The sequence below is a fragment of the Camarhynchus parvulus genome, chromosome 7 (genome assembly GCF_901933205.1).
Source record: "Camarhynchus parvulus chromosome 7, STF_HiC, whole genome shotgun sequence".
Classification (NCBI taxonomy): domain Eukaryota; kingdom Metazoa; phylum Chordata; class Aves; order Passeriformes; family Thraupidae; genus Camarhynchus; species Camarhynchus parvulus.
This window is the reverse complement of record NC_044577.1, coordinates 12293954-12316484: the sequence shown is the minus strand read 5'-3', so window position 1 is coordinate 12316484 and position 22531 is coordinate 12293954. Positions and strand designations below refer to the sequence as shown.

Below are 22531 nucleotides of genomic sequence, written 5' to 3'. Positions count from 1 at the left end.
CAAACTATTGTCTCTTTTGGGTGCCAAAATAGGAAATAACCGATCCTTCAATAAAATATAGACAAGCAGAGAAGGAAGTTGTCAAAAAACCTCCACTGGCTCCAAGACAGGATTAGAAAAGAGATGGTGATGTTTGGTTGTATGCAGAGCTGTACACTTGAACAGAGCAACCCCTGCTCAGAGACATCATCTTACTGAAGAAAAACTGTACATATTTCTACATGAAAAATACCTTCCAAGAATGTTTTCACTTTTGCAGTAAAAGGGCTAACACATTTTACCAGCTCCTCTGCTTTCACACTTAAAATATTTAATCACAAAAATTCCCATACTTAACTTGCATTTGCTTCTTTTTTAGTTTACAAGTTCTTTGTAGAAAAACCAGTTTCTTCTGACTCTTATTGATAACCATAGGAGGCAATTTGACATTAAACTAATGCAAAACAACCTATGGCAGGTAACATTTGATTGCTTTTATGGTATAAATTATTTCCATTGCCAGATTGGCTGGATGAAACCATGAATTTCATTTTCCAGGGCTATTACATTTAGTTGTTCATTTAGCGTTTCTTTTCTTGAGCATGTAGCAATATTTGGTGGTTTGCTTGTTTGTTTTTTTTTTCCAAAATGCCCACAGAAAAATGGGCTTCCTGGTTGTTCATCAGCTTGCAGAAATAAGTTTGAGTCACGAAACGTTTAAAGAAATCTTGAAATGGTTACTGGCATGAACAAAATAAGGCTTAATCACAGTCCCATTGAGGGAAATCCTGACTTACGGAAGAAAATAAAAAACTGTATAAGGGCTAGCAGCTTCAATGGCACTGAATTTGTGCTTCAAGTTAAGCATGCAGCAAACCATTTAAATGTTTAAGAGAGAACACTAAAGCAGGATAAACACAGGAACACAGAGTTTATTGTACTCAGCAACAGACCCCCAACTGCAGCCACAGCCTATGAGAGTGCTTTGCTGCCACGTGGGAGGGCAGCAGGAGCATTGTTACAACAGATCTGCTCTCTCCTCTACTGATGGTGTTCATTCATTATATTACTGTAATATATCTAAAAGCCTTCTTGCTGCAACTTTGTATCAATATGAGAGTCTTCACTCAGTCTCGACAGCTACCGAGACCAGCACTCGACAAAGAGTGTGAAGGGCTGGATCCTCAGCCCAGGAGGATTGGTATTGGAGTAGAGCAGATGTTACCCATTCCCACACACTCCCAAGCTCTAGCAAATGTGAAAGAAGACAGACTATCTGAACAAGTCCTGTTTAACTGAGATGCATTTCCACAGGCCCTTTGGGCAGCTGTTAGTGACTCCACTTTAGATAGGACCCACCTGCCACAACAGGATCCCTTAGGAAATGGCTCATGTCAGCTTTCTTCCACCCTTCAGACAGAAATACCACTGTGAGCCAAGACAATATTTAGCTTAAATGAATTCACAATACTTCTCTGCTTCAGTAAGCTTCTTAATTAATAGGCTGTAGCAAAATTCAGCCTTTGAGGCAATGGGTAGGAAAGGATGTGGAGGCAAGACTGACAAAACAAATCAATCTCTAGGATAGATCATACTATGGAGAACATTTGGAAATTGCTGATGTAAAGAGGCAATCTATGTTATTAATTGTGCTGAAATAAAAAAGGGGATGCAACTAACTACGTGTAAACCTACAAGTGATAGAGTGCAAGCGATAAAAGAGTGTCTATATTAAAAAAAAAAACAACAAGAGCTCTCAGTTTGAGATGAAAGCAGATCTGCTATACAGGAACATTTTAAAATGTCACTCTGTTTAAAGACAGGATATTGCCTCCTACCACTGTTCCTTATCAAATTCATGGCAGATCTTTGCGTGAACTAGGATTGTTTTCACAGATATTGTTCCTGGCTTACTGTTTTTCAGTGAGAATGTGTCAGAAGAAGGATGGGATGGACATGTCTGACTGAAATTCCTTCACTGTCATCTGAATTGAATAACAGCAAAATAAAGACTTTGTGATTTTGTCCCCTTCATCTTAGCTGTGAGCTAAACAACTTCTTCTTAGCACGGAAAACAATTCTTTAAGTCTCTACATAATGACATGAAAAAACAATTCATGGTAGTTCAGGAATATCTATCTGTAAGAATTTGTGCTCCAGGTCTGTTCAATGTTGCTTCACACCAAAGCAGCATCTGTCAGTTGCTACTGTTTCCAACCAAGCTGAATTCAGATGCACACACTAGAAGGAGATTTAAAGCCTCATCAGAAGCTGACCATAATCAACAAGTAGGTTCCTTGGATTATTGTGTGTGTCTCTTGGCACTGGCGTATTGCAAAAGCTACAAGCTTCTATCTCACAGTATATTTATTTATGTTACGATATGGGTATATCCACTTTCTAATTACCTCATCACTATTTGTTCTCTGAGGTCCTCCCTCCTCCCTCAGTAAGTTTCTTTTTTTTAATTTTCACCCTCTTTACACTCCCTTTGCTACAGACAAACCACTTGTTAGCTTCCAGTAGCATACCATTATTTCTTGCTGTAAATTCTCGAGTGTTTGCAGTACATGTAATTCAGGCCTCCTTTGACCAAAACTAGCAGAAAGAATGAGGAATGTTCATTAATCTCACTACCACAGTGTAAGGTCTTTCAAGAAAATGGCTGAGGTGCTACCAACAGAAAATAAGATTTCTAGCCTCTTTAATGAGTCAGGCAGTCCCTTTATCTTGATGATTATAACTCATCCTGAAAAATACAACACAAGGAAAATCTATGTGGAAAATCTGTGTGGAGTTCTGCTAAGCAGCTTTTCTTAAGCCCTATGCTTTTCATTAGCCTTTTCAATCACATCAGCCTAAACACTATTTGATTATATATGAAACAAAGCTTCAGAAAATTTACCTAACTTTTCTCCCAGAGCTTCCAAAAATATTTTGTTTTCACGCAAATGAAATTTATTTTCTTTGTCATCACAGAAAAAATCCTGTAAAAACTTGGGCTATTTTCTTTCTTGGCAAGCTGGCATCATTTCAGCGACATAATTAAAATCCTTAAAAGTATGCAAACTTTCTTGAACCATAACTGGTTTTGAGCATACACAAACATAGTCATTTACTATTTTTATGCATCTCCTGCCAAAGAATGATAGTAAATAACTGACTGTAAATTTTTTTTCTCTCTGAAGTGGTACTGAATAATTTCAATTTCTCAGGTCTTTAAAATCCTTCTGTACATTACAGGAAAAAGTGTTTTCCTTGTTGCTGGCATCAACAAGAAATAGAGCACCATTCCAAGGAAGTAACTCGACCACAGGATATCAACAGCTAAAGAGAGAGAAATGGGCAATCATCTGCACTGCTGAGAAAGTCACAGCACAGCGGCTGGAAATCACCAACAGGAAAGGAATATAGCTCTCCAGAATGTTCCAGGTGAAGGCAGTAAATGCAGAAACCTGTCATGCTGTGTTATTACAGGCAACATCTGAGACATTTTAAAGAGTCTCTTTTAAGAGACACGGTATCAATTACCTTTAAGTAGTTCAGTGAAGTTGTAAGGTGAATGGTAGTTCCCATCACTTACAAGCTGGTGAAATTACTTGGTTGATGAGGTCAGAAAAGGACCTGCAAACATGATCAGCTGTAGAGAAGAACTCCTGGTGCAAAGCAGTTTGTTGGGCTGAAAAGCAGAATAAATTTTAAGTCTTTCCAAGCTTTTGGATGCTGCCTGAGCACTAGAAAACTCTTAATGAATCTCTAAGATAACTCTATAGAAGGACAACCTTTTCTGTCATATTCCATATTACATCCTCATTATCAAAAGTTGAATGTTGAATCCTGAATGTTGAACATTCAGGCATCCTGAATGTTGAACAAAGCTCTGCTGTGTAAGGCCTTTGATTACAAAGGGATTTTGTACTGCTGGGAGTCTCCTAGGACTAGAGTTATAGTTACAGAGTCACAGAAGTGGCAAGAGCAAAAACCTCTTCTGCCCTCACCAGTTTAGGTTTGCTCCTTCATTGACTGGCAAGACTCATTATCTCTTAGGAGCTTTGACTCATCCAGTTCCAAATCAGTCTGAAATTAGGGGCTATATTTGGAATATGCTCTACCTCACTATACAGGATAATACTACAAAGGCTAAAGCAAGATTCTGAGTTTCCTCTGAGGGTTACATGATTATGAACAATATTATGGAATAAATGGGTTGAAAGTAAGAAAACAGTGACAAGATGGCTGGAGAACTTATACCTGGTTGGGTTTGTAGAGACAATGTATCCTTCAGTTTCATCATTAGCAGTTCCAATTCCTCTCTCACTTCCTTCTCATCAGGTGGTATCTGCATTGCAGCGGGAATAAGAACTGTATTCCCCGTTCTACCAAGAGTGTTTTCTGTCAGTTTAGGCAGATATGTTTGTTTCTCTTTTGCTTGTTTATGCTGTCCCATAAAGGGTTTGTCACTCTGCAGGGACACTGGCTCCAGTGGGTCATCTGAGAACATGAAGTCCACTGCAGTGGGAACCTCAGGTGTCTGTAAAAGCTGCATTCTATTCACAGAGTTTGGAGGATTCAAAGATCTCCATTCTGCACATGTTCTGGAAATAGGCCTTATTTGGGCAGGATTTAATTCACTCTGCATTCTCCTTCCCAACAGAACATGTGGATTGCTTGGCATTGTGTTATGACACTGTGCAAAAGGATGCTCTGATGACTGCAACATGGTCTACAATAGACAAAACACAGAAAATAAATTGTAAAAATAATTGGTATTTCAGTTTGCCAGTAGTACTAAAACAGTATTGCAGAAAATGCTACAAAAAAGCTGTAGGAGGAAAATATGTAAACATTTTCTATGAAACAAGAGCCTTTTAAGAATCTCAGAAATAATTGTAATGATAAGAATCACTATAATTGAATACAAATAAAATATTTTCTATAAGATGTCTGTATTACATCCCAGTAAAAGACAGCAATTAGGAATGACATTATATTTATTCAATGCCAGCACTTTTGACTCTTCTCTGAAGAACAGACTGCAATGAAGTATCTAACACTTCTGTTGGAAACTCTTATTGGAATATTCATTATTTTCATTATAGTATTTAAATGTGCTAATATGGATATCTGTGCTAGATGCCAGATATGCACAGAATGACAAGAAAATACATACTGCCAAGACCTTATCTGCTTTCTCTGAAGAGAAGAACGTAAGATGACTGAAAATACAATTGGAAGGGGTATGAAATGGTATTAAGAGTGCTGGTCTACAGGAAAAGCAATTGTTAGTGTTCAGTAATGGCTCATAGCTGTGACAATTCTTGATATATAGATCACTATACCTTTACTTCTCCCTTCATGTGCTGCAGCGTCATTTGCAGGTTTTTATGGCTTACTCTCAGTCTTTGCAGTTTTGCCTCTATTTTGCAGCTTTTTTCTTCCTGGCAGTTATGAAGAAATTGCATTTTGTCTTTCCATTTGTTGAACTGCTTCTTCATGTACCTACCAGAGATACAGGAGGGTGGGATTTTTGCTAGATCAGGGATACACAAATATATGCATTCATGGAAATGAACAAACACTTTAGCACAAACTTCATCCCTTTTACTAGTTCAGGAAAATTTTGTCAGCTTTGGGATTAGAGACCAATATTTCAAAAGAACATGAGTATTCCAAATGAGGAAATATGAGAGCTGAGTCAAACTGTGGCTACGTCTGAACCTTGCATCTTGGGTTTTTACCTTTCCCACAAAGGTGGCTGCAACAGGAGAGACAATAACAGTTCCTCTGCATAGAAGCAAACTACTTATAGCAACTCCCTGACCTGCAAAAGATTCCCATTACATGCATGGGCAACAAGGAAGTAAAAGCAGATTCTGCCCCTTTGATAGAGTTTCTTCTTGATGGTGGTATTCTCTGCAGTTTCTTCAATGATACCAATTGCTTTCAAGCACAGGCCACTTGTCTTTGAAAAAACACTCTGATTTTTGCAATCAGAAGTGCCACCCTCCTATGTACAACAGAGATTTAGAAATTACCTACTAAGAGCACAGTATGACAGAAATACCACCCATAATTCTGTTCTAGTTGTGATTTCTCTAAGAAGGCAGGGTAGAAATAGTTTTGCTTTCCTCACAGCTGAGGTGCAGACAGTAAAGTTTGTTAACACTACAGTAATAAACCAACTGCTTCATATCACAGATCTGAAATAGTTATCTACCATATTTAGTTACATTCAGAAGTTCACCTGATCCACTTTCTGTGGTAATGCTTTGGCTTAGAGACAACAGCCCCATCACTTGAACTATGCAAGATTTTTCTGAATGGGACAGCAAGTCAGACCATTTAAAATTAAAATTAATACCACAGTGGTCCTTTATAACAACATTTAAGGGCTTCTCACTGTAAAATGCTGTCCTCCTTCAACTAACTCAGAGTCCAGTTCTGAGAACAGACAGGTGAATGCTGGAAGTCAGTCCACAAACAAGAATAAAGAGTTTCCCATGAGTAATGTGATTCATTTACCCAGTTCTATGATAAGCTCTGGGTCAGAGCAGCATTATAGGAGCAGGCATCCCAAATATCCTCTCAGCGATTGCTAATCTAAAGGAAGATCTTTGCCATATCTCTTTATTTTTCCAAGTGAGAACAGACCCACAATGAAACTGAAATTGTTTAGCTCTAATCTTGGAGTGCCCTTTTGTGAACTTGGAGCAGCAATTGTACTTGGAATGAAACAGAACAGGAACGGAGAGAACTGAACATACTGAAGAAAATAAAGAGAGTAGATTCAGGACTGAATTCTACACTTTACTGTAATTCCATCATTTTCAGTGGTCACAGGCATGGTTATATAGAGCACATTTATATACAACTACAAAAATTAATGGGGAGAAGGCAAAAATGCAAGTAAAAGGCAAGCATCATAGCTCACACACCAACTTCCCCCCTGCCATGTCACCCAAGCAAACAAGCCTCCCAAGAGATTTTTAATTTAGGAATTAATATTTTACAGTGTCAAAGATTTGACTATCAGAAGGACCTTCTACACCTATAGTTATTGTATTCACTCTATTTATCTCTATTTGTTGTACAGCATATTTTTTAGAAATAAATTCTACTTTGACTTAAAAGCTTCATGCAAATTATGAAATTTGTTTTGATTAAGCCTTATTCAGAGAAAAAATTGAAAAAGTATGCTATTCTGACATTTCTATGTGGATGAACATAATTTTGTCGAAAAATTCCTTTTAGAAATGTAAACTAGCAATTGCAGAAATGCTGATGAAAGCAAATAAAAAAATGTTTGGTTTCACCATTGTTTTTCCAGTGATCTCCATCTAAAAATTTTGTTGCTGAGTTTTCCTTATTCATCCTCATTTGGTAGGATTTTTTTAAATCTAAAAATCTCCAAAGTATGGAAAAGTCATCTGTCTTCTAGCCCTCTACCTGGAGCAGCAATGCCCACCTGTCTTCAGTGAATTTACTACAGCATTTACCTACCTGCTGTCACTGTGAATGCTTTTAATGGATTCATGCATTTTTAACACATCTGCTTCAAAAGAGGCTATTGCCTAAAAACAAAAGGAAGTATCTGTTCATAACTTTATCAGCAATAGCATTTCATTTTTATATGCAAGTTTTATTATAGGAGTGCATGGCAAATTTTGGAACTGGTGGATCTACAGATTTACTAGTTAATCTTTCTAATTTAATGTATTATAATCAACTGATGCATTAAAGTATTTCTAATGGCTGGAAAATTATTCTATAGAACAAATTCTTTGTTCTATGACAAATTTAAGTGTATGAGAATTTGTTTGAAAATAGAACAAAATCCATATTCCCGATTTCTGCAAAATGAAATATTCTGATATGGGAACAATCTCGCTCACGTCCCACAGCTGCTTTGAGACAAGGAGATGTTGAGAGAGACTGTATGTAGAAGAAAGAAGAGAAACTCCTGGTCTTTAAATGGAAGTAGCATTCTCTGGACCATGCAGAGAACAGTAGCCCAGAAGCCAGGGAGACAAACACTTTACAGCTAAGTTACTTTTGAGCCATGACATAAGTTGAGCAGGAATCAGGACTGCCAAGAAATTATGAGACTAAGAGCTAGATCACCCAGGACCTCCATACTTATAGATTCTATTAAGAGCAATCATTGGACTTACTGTCCACATCTTTTCAATCAAAGTGGAAATAATCTGCACTATAAGATCTTAGAAATCAGTATTAAACTGCTCAAAAGGAATTCTCAGCCTAGAGAGAAGATAAACAAGAGAACAAAGCACCTGACAGAATCCCAGCACAGGGATGCAAGTCCTGTCCTGCTGTTTTCTAAAATGACAAATGCCAACCATCAAAATTCTATGTTTAAGCAATGTCTGCCCACAACATCTCGTGCAGATATCTGCTGGCTGGCACTGTACCTTGAGCTGGGCAGCAGAGTTCTAAAAGACAGGTCTTCCAAAGGGCAGCACAGGATTAGCAGCCAAAGGAGTGACCTGATATGATACACAGAGGCTAGTATTGTGTTACTGCACCCCTTGGCTCCTAGGAAGAACAGGATGAGTGGATGACACAAACTGGTTTGAACACAACCCAGTGTTCCCTGTATTCTGAGTAAGTGCAGAGCTACCAACCTCTCAAAAAATACAGAAACAAAAAATTGCTATGTACTTTTTTTTAGCTACACTGTCCTACCCACTCTTTTAACATTGTTTCTTTGGAGGAAAGCTGGGAATGGATTAATAGAGACCTTTTGTGCATTAGCTATTTTAGTTGGAGTGGACACTGCTCTGATTTTATCCTAAGAGGGCCCATTCTGTCCTCTTGCTATTTCTATGGTAACAAAAATGGCCTGAGTCTGATAAGAATTCAGGCATTCTTCTTTGACATTTGCTTGCAGTAGGAAGACATGATGGCCTTTTTTACTGTCAGAATAGCGAGAGGACTCCAGATTCATCTAGACTTTAGCATGCTACTCTACGACATCTCAAAAAACCCCAAAGCAAATATTCTTACAGGTGCCTCTGAAGGTCATGAAAGCCAAGGAGTTAGTCACTAATCCTGGGAAGACAACAAATTCAAACCTCACTAAATTTTCCGATTCCACATTTTTCACTGTAACTGAGGAATTAACAGAAAGGTGAAGCTGCCCATTACATTTTCATTGAAATTAGAAGGCAATTAGATAATTAACTTGCTAGGTCTTCTTCACAGCTTTAGCACTATTACTGCTTCGTGTTTTGCTCACCTGAGCTATTGTCTTGCCTTGCTCTGGTGTCGTCTTGTTATTCTCACTCTTCTGCATTACAGTCCTGTTTTCAGGTATGAACCTGGGTGACTCTGGGACACAGTTGTCCACTGGGAAAGACACATTTTCAGGACCAGATAGTAATGAAGCACTGAATTCCACAGGAGGACTGTATACCAACAGAGAAGTAATGAGTAGGGAAAGGACTCATGGTTTTTCTACCCAGGAAGACCCAAATGCAGAAAACTAATGCAGTGTAAATAGACAGACAGATATGCTATTCACTAAGCAAGAAGTAAAGTTTAGCTATGCATGCTGGCATATTTTGGTTAAAAGAATGAAATTCCTGAAAACAAATTCCACTCTCCCAACAGAATCTCAACAACAGGTTATTCTTTCCACCCATTTATTCTCAGTGCAATTTGCTTCTTTGTTTTTTCCTTCATTTAGCCAAGAGTTAAATATATTAGGAAATTCAACTACAAAAAAAAACAAAAAAACAAAAAAACAAAGTATCCTGCTGTTCAGTCCATCATATGCTAGGAAAAGCCTAGATATTTACCAGCCCCACAGTGACACCTGTAACAGTAACCCCAAATTCCTCTTTCTCACTGCTACCCAGGCAGTAGGTAAGCAAACCCCCATAGACTTAAAGAGAAATTTCAATTGATTCCAGAAAGATTAAATTCCATTCAAAATGATTAAATATTGTTTTGTTGCTGTATACAAGAGAGGAAATATTAGCAACAAAAGATGTTTTGCATTTCACCACATTCTAAAAACAAACACTGAAATAATATTCTACGTGAGGACCACTGTAACTATCATCCATTGGTCTTATAGTATATTAAAAAATTGTTTTCTAACTGAAAACATACCAGAGTAGCACAATCCAGATTAATAAACAGATTTTTCTCCTCCTTCCATAAAGATGAAATTAATTATTTTAGACAGGACTGACCATTTTTCCCTATTTCAGCCTCACTGTAGCCTCATTGGGAGAACACATGAGATGGAAGACAGTTGCTAGATCTTTAAACAAATAGGAAGGGATCTCACCCTTTGTATGTTTCTATAATAATTCCCTTCAGTTTCTATACCGAAGTATCAATCAAAATCTCATAGCAAGGAAGGAGAAATTATTGGGAAAAATCTCAGCATAACCTTCAATGCTCATTATTAACCACTGAGATGAGTGGAAATACAGTAATGACTTTAAATATTAACCAAAGCACACAAAACAACTAGTCTGAAAGAAGAGGAATGGTGAGATAATCTACTTGCTATTGTGAGTGATTCCACAGGTCTGCAATTTAGTGGGACTTGAGTAGAATGCCTGCCAGTGAATGCACTGTGGGTCATGTGTGGAAAGTATTCACAGTTAATTTCCAATGGATTTGTCACAAAGCAGGTGCTTAAGAACCCATGCAGTTGTAAAGGTAGTAAATATTTGCAATGCTTGGCCCTAGACTGAGTATAACCAATGGAACAGAGTGAAAAATACAACATAAGGAAGGAGGGAAGCACAATACAAGCCTGTTATATTTTATAAGACTACTGATCATTAGGTTGTCAGCATGGTAACCATGGTTAAGCTACAGAACAATGTGCAGCAACTTCTCAGTTATTCTTTCCCTTTTTAATAGAAAAATCATGGTATCTGTCATAACAAGATCCCTTACTCAAAGGACATAATCAAGCAATATCCCATAGCCTGACATTCAGAGATTATAAATTCATCTGACACCAAAACTCACAAAGTCTTTTTGTGAGCAGGGAAGTGCCTCTCCTCCACTGACTCCAGAGCTGTCCTTCTCTGAGCCTCTTTTCTTCTGCAGCGCTCTTGAAACAGGTTGTTCCTGATGGTGCGGAGAAAGTGCTTTGCGTTCGCCTTTGCTGACATCTATTGAAACGGGGATAATAAAGAAGAAAGTGCCTTTTCAAACAGGTGCTGCCCAGAAACAGACATATTCCAAAGCAAAGGTCCATCTGTTCATCATCTGATGAGGCTCATGGCTGCTATCTGAGCCCTAGAAGGGGAGATGAGGTGGGTAATGCTTGCAGGACCACAGGCAAGAGCAGCTCCAGTTCTTTTAGGCAAAATACTGACTGGATCAAAGTTAGGCAGCCTGGAAATGCCTAAACACAATGATTAAGGTCACAGTCACAACAATAATTCTGCTGACTAGTATCTAAGGAAGACATACTTTCATACTTGAATAAAGCATTTGTAGATATAGTCTTCTGTGGCTCACATCCTCCTCTCACAGAATACAGTAAAATACCCATCCATTTATCACAGGAGTGTCAGGCTCACTACAACAACTAAGCTCAGTAGCTGTGTTATTGGAGGACACCAACCAATTCTGCTCCAGGTGACTGCTGCAGAACGTGGGGTGAGCCCCGACAGACTGAAGAGGAAAACAAAGAAAACACACCACATGCCTCCTAGTGCTTCTCAACGAGGTAGTAACATTACCACAAGGTGTCAGCACTGTAAGGAAAAACTGCTGATATTTCAAACTCCCACTCAGCAGCTCAATCTCTGATAAAGACAGTGTGAAAACTTACCCAGACAAGGACAGCATCTGCTAAGAGTGGAAGGTATGGGGATAGCAATTTACTGCTGATTATTTTATGTCCCACACAACAGATACAAAAATGGTATCTGTCATAGTGAGTAGCTTATCTTTTAAATTTTGGTAGAGATTTTAGCCTGTTTTGTAATATTTGGTCTATAAAGTAATATTTACAGAGTTTGTGTTAGAGTAGGGCTTCATAAAGGAAATCTAAATTCAGTGATTCAATTTCAATTCTGCAGCAACAATATTGCTGCAATCCAGGCTGCAACATCTCCTACCTTGGTTTATCTCTTGTCCTTCCTTCTAGTGCTTCTACACACACACATTCCCATTCACTCTCAGTTCACACTAATTTTAAGGTCTCTTCTTAGAAATCTCTTAATGAGGAGTTTAGCTAACGTTTGATTTTCCTACTTTCTCACAGATGGAATATGAGGAAGAATATTTGAAGGACTGAACTGTTATTTTTAATGCAGATATTGAGCATCCAGATGTAATTTCTCACCACGTAAACCATAGGATTTTGTTTTCAGAAAGAGAGCAATGAAGTGGCAAGAGTTTAATGCTACTCCAGACAAAGGGTGATTACAAGAGCAGTAACAGTCTTTAGTTTTAGTGCAAACACTGGCTGCCCAGGTATCTTTCATATTAACTGCAGAGGATTGGGAAGGAGAAAAGGAAGTACAGGTTTCTAGGGAAAATTTCCTAAGTGCTTTTCAGCTCATTTACTGGAACAGAAGGATACTGTTATACAGATCCACAAAAAGCTGTATGTAAGATCTGGAATCTCCTGCTCAAAGGAGAGCTGGTCTTCCAAATACAAATTCCCAGTGTTGTACTTTGCCACTAGTGTGATGATAGCACAAGTTGCCCCTGTAACAGAATCCAGGTATGTGATCTTAGTTGGGCACATGTTGCCTCCTTGTGCTGTATCCCTGACAGAGACAAATGAGTCAGAATGGTTTACAATAAAGTGGAAAAACTGAAGACATTCAGAAGAGAGAGAAAAAGAAAGACACTTCATGCAGGACTTTGTATAACTTTAGGAATAATGAATTTTTTGATGAGTCTGCATTGGGACTGGGAGGAAGGAACATTGGGACATTGAGGGGAATTTTCATAGGTGTAAGGATTATCTGCTAACAGAAATTTTTCCATAAAACTTCTTAAGATGAAGACTTGCACTGGGATATTCATAGCTCTATTCAGTTACTTCAGAACAGAATACTCATTCTAAAGTTAGAAGCCTGCTTTTGTCCTTTTCCTGTCTCCTGATTCCCAGACTAATAATGCTAATATGTCATGGCCATTATGGCTAATACTCACATAACTTTGAAATGCTTGTAGTTCAAGAATCCACTGCCTACTTGCCTCCATGAAGAACCACAACAGGGAATGAATCAGTACAATAGGACTCTACCTGCAGACAGTGTTCCACAACAGGATGTGATCTCTTATGTGGTTTGCAGAGACGGCCAGTGAAAAAGCAGGCTTGGCAAAGGTCAAAATTGAGGCACTTTAAACAGCGATACCTGTGAGGGAAAACAAAAGGATTTCTTTACCTCCTCACAAGTAAGAACTTGGTGTAAGTAAGCTTGATTACTGGAAACCCAGATCCCTGGGCTCTAAAATTCAAAGAAACATCTTTGTTGGAATAATGACTTTCCTCAGCATTTTCTGAATTCAAGTTATTTTTCCCAAATTATTAAGGACTTTTCTCCAAACCCACCAGTGGTTTTGATCTTATTTATTTGCTGCACTGAAATACAGTCCATGGAAGAAACTAGCACCATTTCCCATTTTTCAGAATGCAGTTACAACTTCATATGCTTATTACACACCAGCTTACCTCTATTTGCTGCTTCCATGGAACTGTAATATTGACATAGGATGCACAAACAAAAAACTAAAAATGCAAGAAACTAAACCTGCAAGCTTACAATTAGTGAGAATATAGTAACAGTAAAATGCTTTTCTGAGCATTCTGATCAGATGGTAATGGAGAGCGTTCTTTTTACATGACAATGCCATTATATAACATTAATTAGATGACAAAGATTCTAAGATGGAAAATTTAATGAGCCAGTTAATACAATTGGTTTCAGGAAAAGTAACTAAGAAATGAGATACAGAGGTTTAATTGACCTTACGTTTGGACTGCCAGTTTACCTTTGGCCAGTTTTCATGTTTGTGCTAGTGAGCTAAAGAGAAGTAGGATGAAGGCTTGAGCATTAGACTGCAGTGGTTCTCTCTATCCCTCTTTTCCTGGTTAAATTAGAGTACCTCCAAAGCTTGTTACTTAGTACATCAGTTACAGCCTGTAAGGTATGCAAACAATGGTAAGAACTAATTGTGTGGATGCTAAAGACCACTGACACACCTGATGCCTGTAATAGGGAAAACTTTGCAGACTCTGCATCTAGCTTGGTGAGAAACCATTTCCGTGGCTGATAATCTGTAACATGTAGGGAGCCACAGGAGAACAGCAGGCTCTGATCTCAGCCAAGACAGGAATTTTTCTTCAACAATAGCTGCATTCGGAACCTAGAAAAAATACATGTCTCAAGCTCATACATTCACTTGAAAAAAACTGGTGGTTCATCTACAATCTCAAATAAAAACTCTGATATTGGATTTTGCTGGCATAGATTTTCCATTCATGTAAAATGTTACTGGGTTCCAAAGGTTTTGGAATAAATGCGAGAGTCCTCAGAAGTATTTATTGAGCATCTTTTCTATAGATACAAATCCTCCCAGACTGTGAGACTGATGATCAGCCCTGCTTCTTAAAAGTAGATACTTGGGAATGTTATGTGGTGATATACTTGAAGTTTTAATCAATCAGCAACATTCAGAGTAATTTCCCAGGACATCAGAATTTCACTCACCCCATGGAAACAGTCATGAATCGCAATTTCCACACAAGACAGAGTGCAGCCTTCTCCCACAATGGCTGGGATCTACATCAAGAAGAAAGGCTCAGAAACACGTCAATAAAAAAGAGATGTTCCCATCATGCTCTGCTGCAATGGTGACAGCACACAGATGGTGAAGTATCTATAGCAATGCCATTTTACACACTATTCTGAAGAAAGCCCGTTCATATTCATGCCATCAGTATGCAGTTTCACAGTTCAGGGTGTGTCAGAATGATTTGTTTCCAACTCACTTACTGTAATGGATAAACATACTATATTTCCACACTATACTACTGAAGGACACCGAGTTTAAATCCCAGTGGTCATTTTCAGATCCCATGTTCAGCACCAGTTCAGCTGAAAATACCTGAATGCTAAGGCAACTTGCTGCAACTGCAAGCTATTCTAGTGAGTACAGACATCTGAAGTTTGGAGTTGCTTTAGGAGCAGTTATATCCAGCTGTTTCCAGGATCTGTAAGCTCAGGCAACATGAATGCACAGAGGCATTCACTAATAAAAGTGGTTATTTTGAAAAAAAGGACAGAATTTGACTCTTTTACCTACTTTGCATGATAGCTCTCCATGTCCACAGTGTCCTATTAACTTCAGTCCCATAAGGTAATCAAACATAAAATGTATCAACCATGAGGGGTTTTCTTCCGCTAGGTCAGCACACTCCTACAAAATCTGCTGAGTAACAGCACTTCACTGACATTACCTGATTTAAGTCTGTTAGAAGGCTTCTCAGGGCACTTCGGGTAATCAAGGTCTCCTTCCCATCAGGGACAGCATAAAACTGGAAGAAAGCTGAAAACAAAGAAAAAGACCCCTAGAATCCTGGCAGAGCCTGAACTGTCTTCAAGCTATCTTCAAACTGCTATGGTAATTGCAGCCTAACAAAGAAACCCCTCCAGGAAGTTTCACTATATTTTGTACCTAACAGGCTCTCAGTGACTGCTGTGACCATAGTTCTCCCTACAGTGAGGGAAAGAGAAGGAAAGCAAGGAAAAAAGCAATGAACGCATTCTTACAACATTAGGAAAAATATTTAAATATGTTTATACAAGAAGTGCTCTATTTAAATTGTGACTTGCTAATTTAAAACCATGGGGTTTCTGTTATTTTCTGCTAGGCAAATAGAAGCTCTACTTAAATGTCACTATAACCTCTTCTGAGGCTCTCTATTGCAAAGATGGCTACAGATAGTGATTGGAAAGGCTGATGCAGAATAATGCTTTCTCTACAACTAAGTAGTCAATATAATTTACTTTTTTCATGGCAGAGCTTTCATTTTAAAATAAAAAAATTACAATGGAAATTTTCCTCAGTATTCAGTATTTCAGATAGTGTATAAAATCATACATTTCCCACCTCTGTATTTAGCCAGTAGAGTATCTCCTGAAAGCGAAATTAGGGCAGCTGCAGCAGATCTAGTTTTGACATACCCTCTCCCAGATCTAGGAAAATGAAATAAGTTACACTATTCTCATTTGCTGAGATTATAAAGACTGAAAGATCTAAAGAAGGGAATACTACTATGTAGGAAGAAAACTTCAAAACAAGTATTCTTTTCTATGTATAAATGTAACCAAAGTAACATTTCAGTAATATTTTATGTCTAGAACCCTTTGTCACTGAAAATAACTGCAGAGTTAACTGTTCCAAGATACCATGCAATCATAAAACAAAAAGAAAACATCTCCTTCAGAGACTTCACATTCCAAGTAAAATGTAATTGTACATTTACAATGTATGTCCTTAAAAAATCTGCTCTTTTTATTGTGGGAAGTCTTTCCAAATACAGTACTCAATAAAGGATACAATCTAAGTTTTGCATATATCATCAGGCAGCTCCACTGTGGCCCCAGATCTGCACTAAGTTTCTCTTGGGCTGATTACATTTGATTTCACTGAAACTCAATTTAATCAAAAGGATATATGCAGGAGCAGGACATTTAGTTTTGACCATTAGATAATAATAATGTAGATTAATTTAGAACCAAATTTTGTGACATAGGCACCTAATGAAAAACACTAATTTTTTTGTGAAGATGATGCAGACATTAATCAGAAACCACAAATCAGGAAATCCTGGAAATCTATATTTAAGATATTACTTTTGCAAAGATTCAAAATATCATGACATAAAACTGTCTTCAAGAGTCTTTAGATAAACCCACACTGTGTAAAGCTGCAATACAGACTCTAAAGTATGAACTGCATGGGAAATTGTTGTTTTTCCAGAAATTTCAAAGAAAAAACTCCAAGACTAAAGCTGAAGTACACAATCAAACACCCTTAAGATGTTTATGTAAGCTTATTAAGTAAATACCACAAAAACATGGAAAATTCCTATGTGCTCCTCCTATTAAATACTTTCCAGTGTCAATAGTGGAGAATAACACTCTATAGAGGAAACATAATTAGAAAATTATAAGAGGCCTATCCTATCTTATATACATGTCAAGAAACTTGTGAAATTCTTTTTAAAAAAAGAAATAGCAGCAAAAAGAAAATGGCACTCCTAAGACAGTCCTAAGAAAACAGACTAAAGGACTAAGATAGTACAATTGAGAAGATTCTTCTAAATCATTTCCCTACAGCACACAAAAATTACAAAATACTCTTGATGTTTCTAGCTTTATTTCTTATTACAGCATTTATTCTTAGCCTTAACTGAATTTTTACAAAAAAATTTGATAAAGTGGGACCTTTGGCAGTAGTGATCATATGAGTAATGAATAATGATTCAAGAAAAAGTCCTGCAGACCACTTACATCTCATTAACTTTCAGTAAAACTTTGCTATCATGTAGAAGGGAGAAATTTCACCTGTGGTAAATAACTTGTACAACAAACTTAGTCTGTCTTTTAAATCTGATACAAACCCAAACCAATCCCACCTTTAGTGAATTAACTAATTATTTACAAACAATACATAAAAATACACTCCGCGAGGTGTTTCCTTATTATTTTCAGAAACTTTGCTATTCACTGAGCTGCTCAGCTTCGTTATGAGGCATCAATTTTGTTTCACAATTGGTAGATTAACTTTTTAAGCTTGAGGAAAATGAATAACAAAAAGTGACTGGCAAGTTCCTGACCTGTGCATGAGTACTGTTCTCCAGAGGCAAATATAGATTCATTTTTAGGAGTGTACCAAAATATCTTGGAAGTCAGAAGAAAAGCTACTCTGTAAAGCTGTTCAGAGAAAAAGCCAGCATGGACTGGCAAAAGTCTGGATTTCCAGATAGTTTTGGGAACATTTGAGCACTGTGTTTCTGATGCAGTTTTGTGCCTTATATTCCTACTGCTGTACTGCTCCTAGTTTTTATACAAAGCAAAACCAATCAAAATGGGAGGGTTTCAAACAGAAATCGGTGTGAGAGTGGTAGAAACAGACAGTCTAGCAATACTTTGGGTGGGAGCTATATGATCTTTAAGGTTCTGTCAAAAAACACATTCTTTGACTCTATGGTACTTCACAATGGATCTACATTTCTTCTTCTTCTTCTCACCTGTCATACATGGCAATCAGCAGGCCCAATGTGAATTCAGCAGCTCTTGGATCTACCTGGCCTGGTTTTTCTAACCTTGCCCTTTGGAACATCTTCATCAGCATTCTAGAGATTTGCTGCATGTTCAGAGAAATCCGCTCTTCCCTCTGGCTTTGTTCACTTGATAGGATGTGCTGAATCAGAGAAACGTCAATCAAATCCACTGTGGGAAAATTAAGGAAGAAATGAATGAGGATCCCTGCCTTTTCATGAATGGAAGCATGACTATTTTTTATCAGAAACGCCTGGCTAAGACAGGTCTGTAAAATGAAGCCTAAAACAACACACCACATAAAAAGAAAACTAGTACCTGTGGTACTTCTGTATTGACACAGAGCATCAGGCAGATGCTCATATGATTTATGCCTAAACAATATCAGGAATGAGACCAGACTAAATGTATTCATAGAAAAGCAACCCCAAATGAAAGAAATATGTCCAAGGCCAACAAACTAGTCACCTTCTCTGTGTTACCCTGAAGACCTCACTTGCAATGTTGTGCATTTTCAGCACAAATAAAAAATTCAAGATTTCCATGAAATTTAGCTCAATATGGAATTTACATCCAGTAATTTCAAAGTGAGCTAAGTGACCAGGACTTTGTTGCACAACTCTCTGCTTGCACTGAATTCTCCCTTACTTCAAAGACAGGGAGAATGAATATTAACCAGAAGTTTTCTGGTCTATTATGTTCTATTTTGCTCTCATTAATTCTTATAGTCCAGTCAATGCATTTTCAATAAGCCATGCTTATTTCCAATAAATCAGCTCCTAAGAAACACATTAGAATTTGACTGTTCATGACCATAATAATACACAGATAGATTAATAATTGTCAGTGATATCTACATAGTATTGCTGCAGATTGTAAAAATACTTTGATTATCTCATAATTTTAGAATTTCACTAATGTATTTCCATTGGCATTCAAAAAGGAAAAAACATCAATTTGTATATGAAGCACTATCTAGATCTTAAGTGTTCATAATCCATTCTGAAACTCCAAGCTGGAAAATGAGAGAGCAAAGTAGCATAATAACTCATGGGGACAGCAATGCAAATTTGATACAGATTCTCCTCCCTGTAAAAGCATAAGGTTCTCTTTGGCTACTAACACTGGCAAAGACTTTGCACTGAGCGTAGTTTTAGGGCTGTTCTGTATACGGAGCTCTCAACATCACTGAAGGCCTCTGTGAAAGAAAACAAACACACATTACAATGGAATGGTTCATTCAAAACTAACTAAAAATCAAAACAACCAAATTTGGAGTTTCGAGTTGATCAACAATCTGAAGGAAAATTTGGTAAAAAAAAAGAAAACAAATTGAAAACATTTTCGTTTTTTAAAAGTAACTTTGTGGGGTGAACAGTCTTCTTGTAAACAGTAACACCATCTCTTGTAAAATCAGAATTTAACACAGAGAGCACATCTGTTTCTTTGGAAATCAAGTTTATTCATATATCAGAACAAGGCCTATAAGGGTTATGCACTGCACAAACTTTTAGCCAAGATCATAATGAAATACTATTTCTTCACACAAATAGGTTTTTTGATCAGAGATGCTCTTCTTCAAGGAACAGTTTGTCAGTTTGCACAGCAGGGTTATTGTTTTGGATGCATATTATTTCAAGCACCAAACAAATCTTCTGTCAAGATCACCATGTGGGACTCTTGCAGAAGAAGACAAGCCCTTTACCAGAGCAAATTACTTTTGACATCTCTGTTTAGCAAACCCACTCAATCTGCTTGACTAAATCCCATACCCTTACATGATTTCAGCTTATTTCTTTCACATCAAGAAAGGATGTTATTCTGAGTGGAAAGTAAGAGATGCTGACCATGACCTATACCCGATATACCTAGAACTTCAAGACCAAAAAACGAGGCTTGTTCACTAAAGATCAGAAACTAGAAAGAGATTTATCAGTTATCCTTCTGTCCTCAGAGACTCTCTTCTCCCTGTACTTCAGAGAGAGTTACACACAGTTGATTAAGGCTAAAGATTAGCACTAAATATGTATAAATGAGTAGAAATAACTCACAAAATACTTCACCTGTTCAGTCTGGAAAGGTGCCAATCTGTGTGCAATTGTTTCCAAGAAATACACCAGATTAATATTAATAGTCAGCAAATTATGGGCTCTTCTGGTTCCCAGATGCTGCCTAAGCTATAGAAAGATGCCAATAACTCCTATACCATCTGTTTAGTCCTGCTCTTGTCGTCCTATGTTTTGTGATTTTATTTGGACATGCAGTGTAGCATGTCATAGAATGTGAAAAATGAGTTTTGATTTCCACACATCATCAGTTCCCTCTCCTCAATAAACAGATCCAAAGCCCTTTTGAAAGAAACAGAACAACTCCCACAGTTTTCATTAGGCTATGGATTAAGTTCCAAATGCTTATTCTCAGATACAAATGCTAGAAATATACACATGATTCAACTCAAACACCTTCCATGCACAAGATGATTTTCAAATTGAAGAGAATCTGTTTTAGTAGCCATCTGCTACTATATTCTAGTCCACCCTTACAAACAAAATGTGGCCTCAAAGCAGGGCATTCTGTGCCTGTGAAGCACAGTTCCAGAATTAACTTGTGAGGACACATAAGTAAAATAGCAAATCATTTTAGAATTATTACTGCTGAGAGGCTATTTAGGGACATTAAAATCTTTCATTTCTCATAGGAAAGGGTCTTCCCCTCTGGACAGAAAACCAGCATGTAATCATTCTGCTGTGGGTCAAATTTCACCTCAAGAAATATAAATGCCCTTTGTAGAGGAGCTGACAAAGGAGCTCCTGCACACATAGAAGTATCCTGATTCCTGACATCTTCAGCTGGGTACCTGCTATTCTGCATTTTGAGGTGCTCTGTGGCAGATGAGGTGTCCGCTGAGATTTTGCACTCAGAAAGGGAGCGTATGGTCATCTTCATGCCTATTCCAAAGTATGCAAAGCACCTTAGCATTTATTATAAATTAGGCCCTGTGTGCCTGACCATTCCATAAGCCAATGTGCTAGTGGCAAGGAAGGTGCCTGGACACATCCAACAATAAAGTTAGGACATCACAGCTCTGTAATTTGTCATTTACGTGCTACAGCACAGAGATTCTCAAGGTGGCATGATTTCATTAAAATTCAGTACTTTCTGTTCAAAAAGACACAGAAATGCCTTTTGAGAAAAGTTGGGGGAAAATAAGAAAAATCCTTACCCTGCAAGTCTGGATCCATTTGAAATTAACAGATGGCATTAGGCATTCTATAACAAAACAAACCAAAGTGTAAAACCACATATTCTAGACAGAGACATATTGAACCATTCAAATTAAACCTTTTAATTTGAACAATTCACTAGATGCATTTCAGAAATTAAATTAAACAGAATTACATTGAACAAAATAGTTTTGGTGCCACGTGCAGAGAAATGCCAGCAAATGGCAAGCTCTCTGCTCAGCATAAAATAGGAGTAATTCAAGTAACTGCAAAACTGTAGCAGGGCAAAACCAATCCTCAAAACAGTTTTAAGTACAGGAAATTAGATCTTTCACTATTAAGAGCTCAGTGTTTACATGCAGGATTACTACATGGTCCATAGTGTACAACTTCAGAGGGCATATCTACACCAGACACTCCCTCAGATTCACTGATTGCAATTACTCAAAAGTATTTTCTAAAATTTTCAAGCAAAACTACAGTTTTAGGCTGAGTTGACATTATGTCTTATTGAGCTGACATGGAAGTGGAAAAGGAAGCTTAACCATTAACCTACTTACATTAACAACTGTGAAAGCAAAATAGTTATGTCCCTGTAACAGTGGAAACTGAATGTCTCCCCTCAGGATTTATTTCACTAATATTCTAAACTACATTATATTTCCAATCACAGAAATATAAGTATGAATTAACTGTAGTAACTACCTTTCAGCTAACACTGCAGTTGCAAAACTGCAGGTATAATGGATCTAAGTAGGTATAATGGATCTAAGTCACACAAGATTCCAAAGGCCATCTATATGGCTTATTGTGCAGAACAAAGGGAAAATTTGCTAAAATAAATAAAAATTAAATAGTTGGAAATGATTTAAAACTTAATAAACTCAGTGTTAAATGTGAACTTAAAGAAATGTTCATGTCTTACATTTTTTCAGTTAGAATCATTGATCATTTTTCATAAACGTGACAGAATACTGGCCATTTATGAAGCATAAATATTCAAAGATCTAAAATTATTGAGTC

General features: G+C 37.4%; 1 protein-coding gene across 1 annotated transcript; it reads right to left on the bottom strand.

Moving 5' to 3' along the window:
* Positions 1 to 3460: 3460 nt before the first annotated feature.
* DYTN (dystrotelin) lies at positions 3461 to 21553 on the bottom strand. Its single transcript, XM_030951944.1, is given in 14 exon segments — positions 3461 to 3658; positions 4231 to 4702; positions 5319 to 5478; positions 7480 to 7550; positions 9236 to 9404; positions 10993 to 11138; positions 13238 to 13349; positions 14198 to 14361; positions 14706 to 14777; positions 15455 to 15543; positions 16108 to 16193; positions 18254 to 18455; positions 19408 to 19482; positions 21508 to 21553. Coding segments are annotated over 14 exon segments (1968 nt in total). The 3' UTR covers positions 3461 to 3554.
* Between the last annotated feature and the right edge of the window lie 978 nt (positions 21554 to 22531).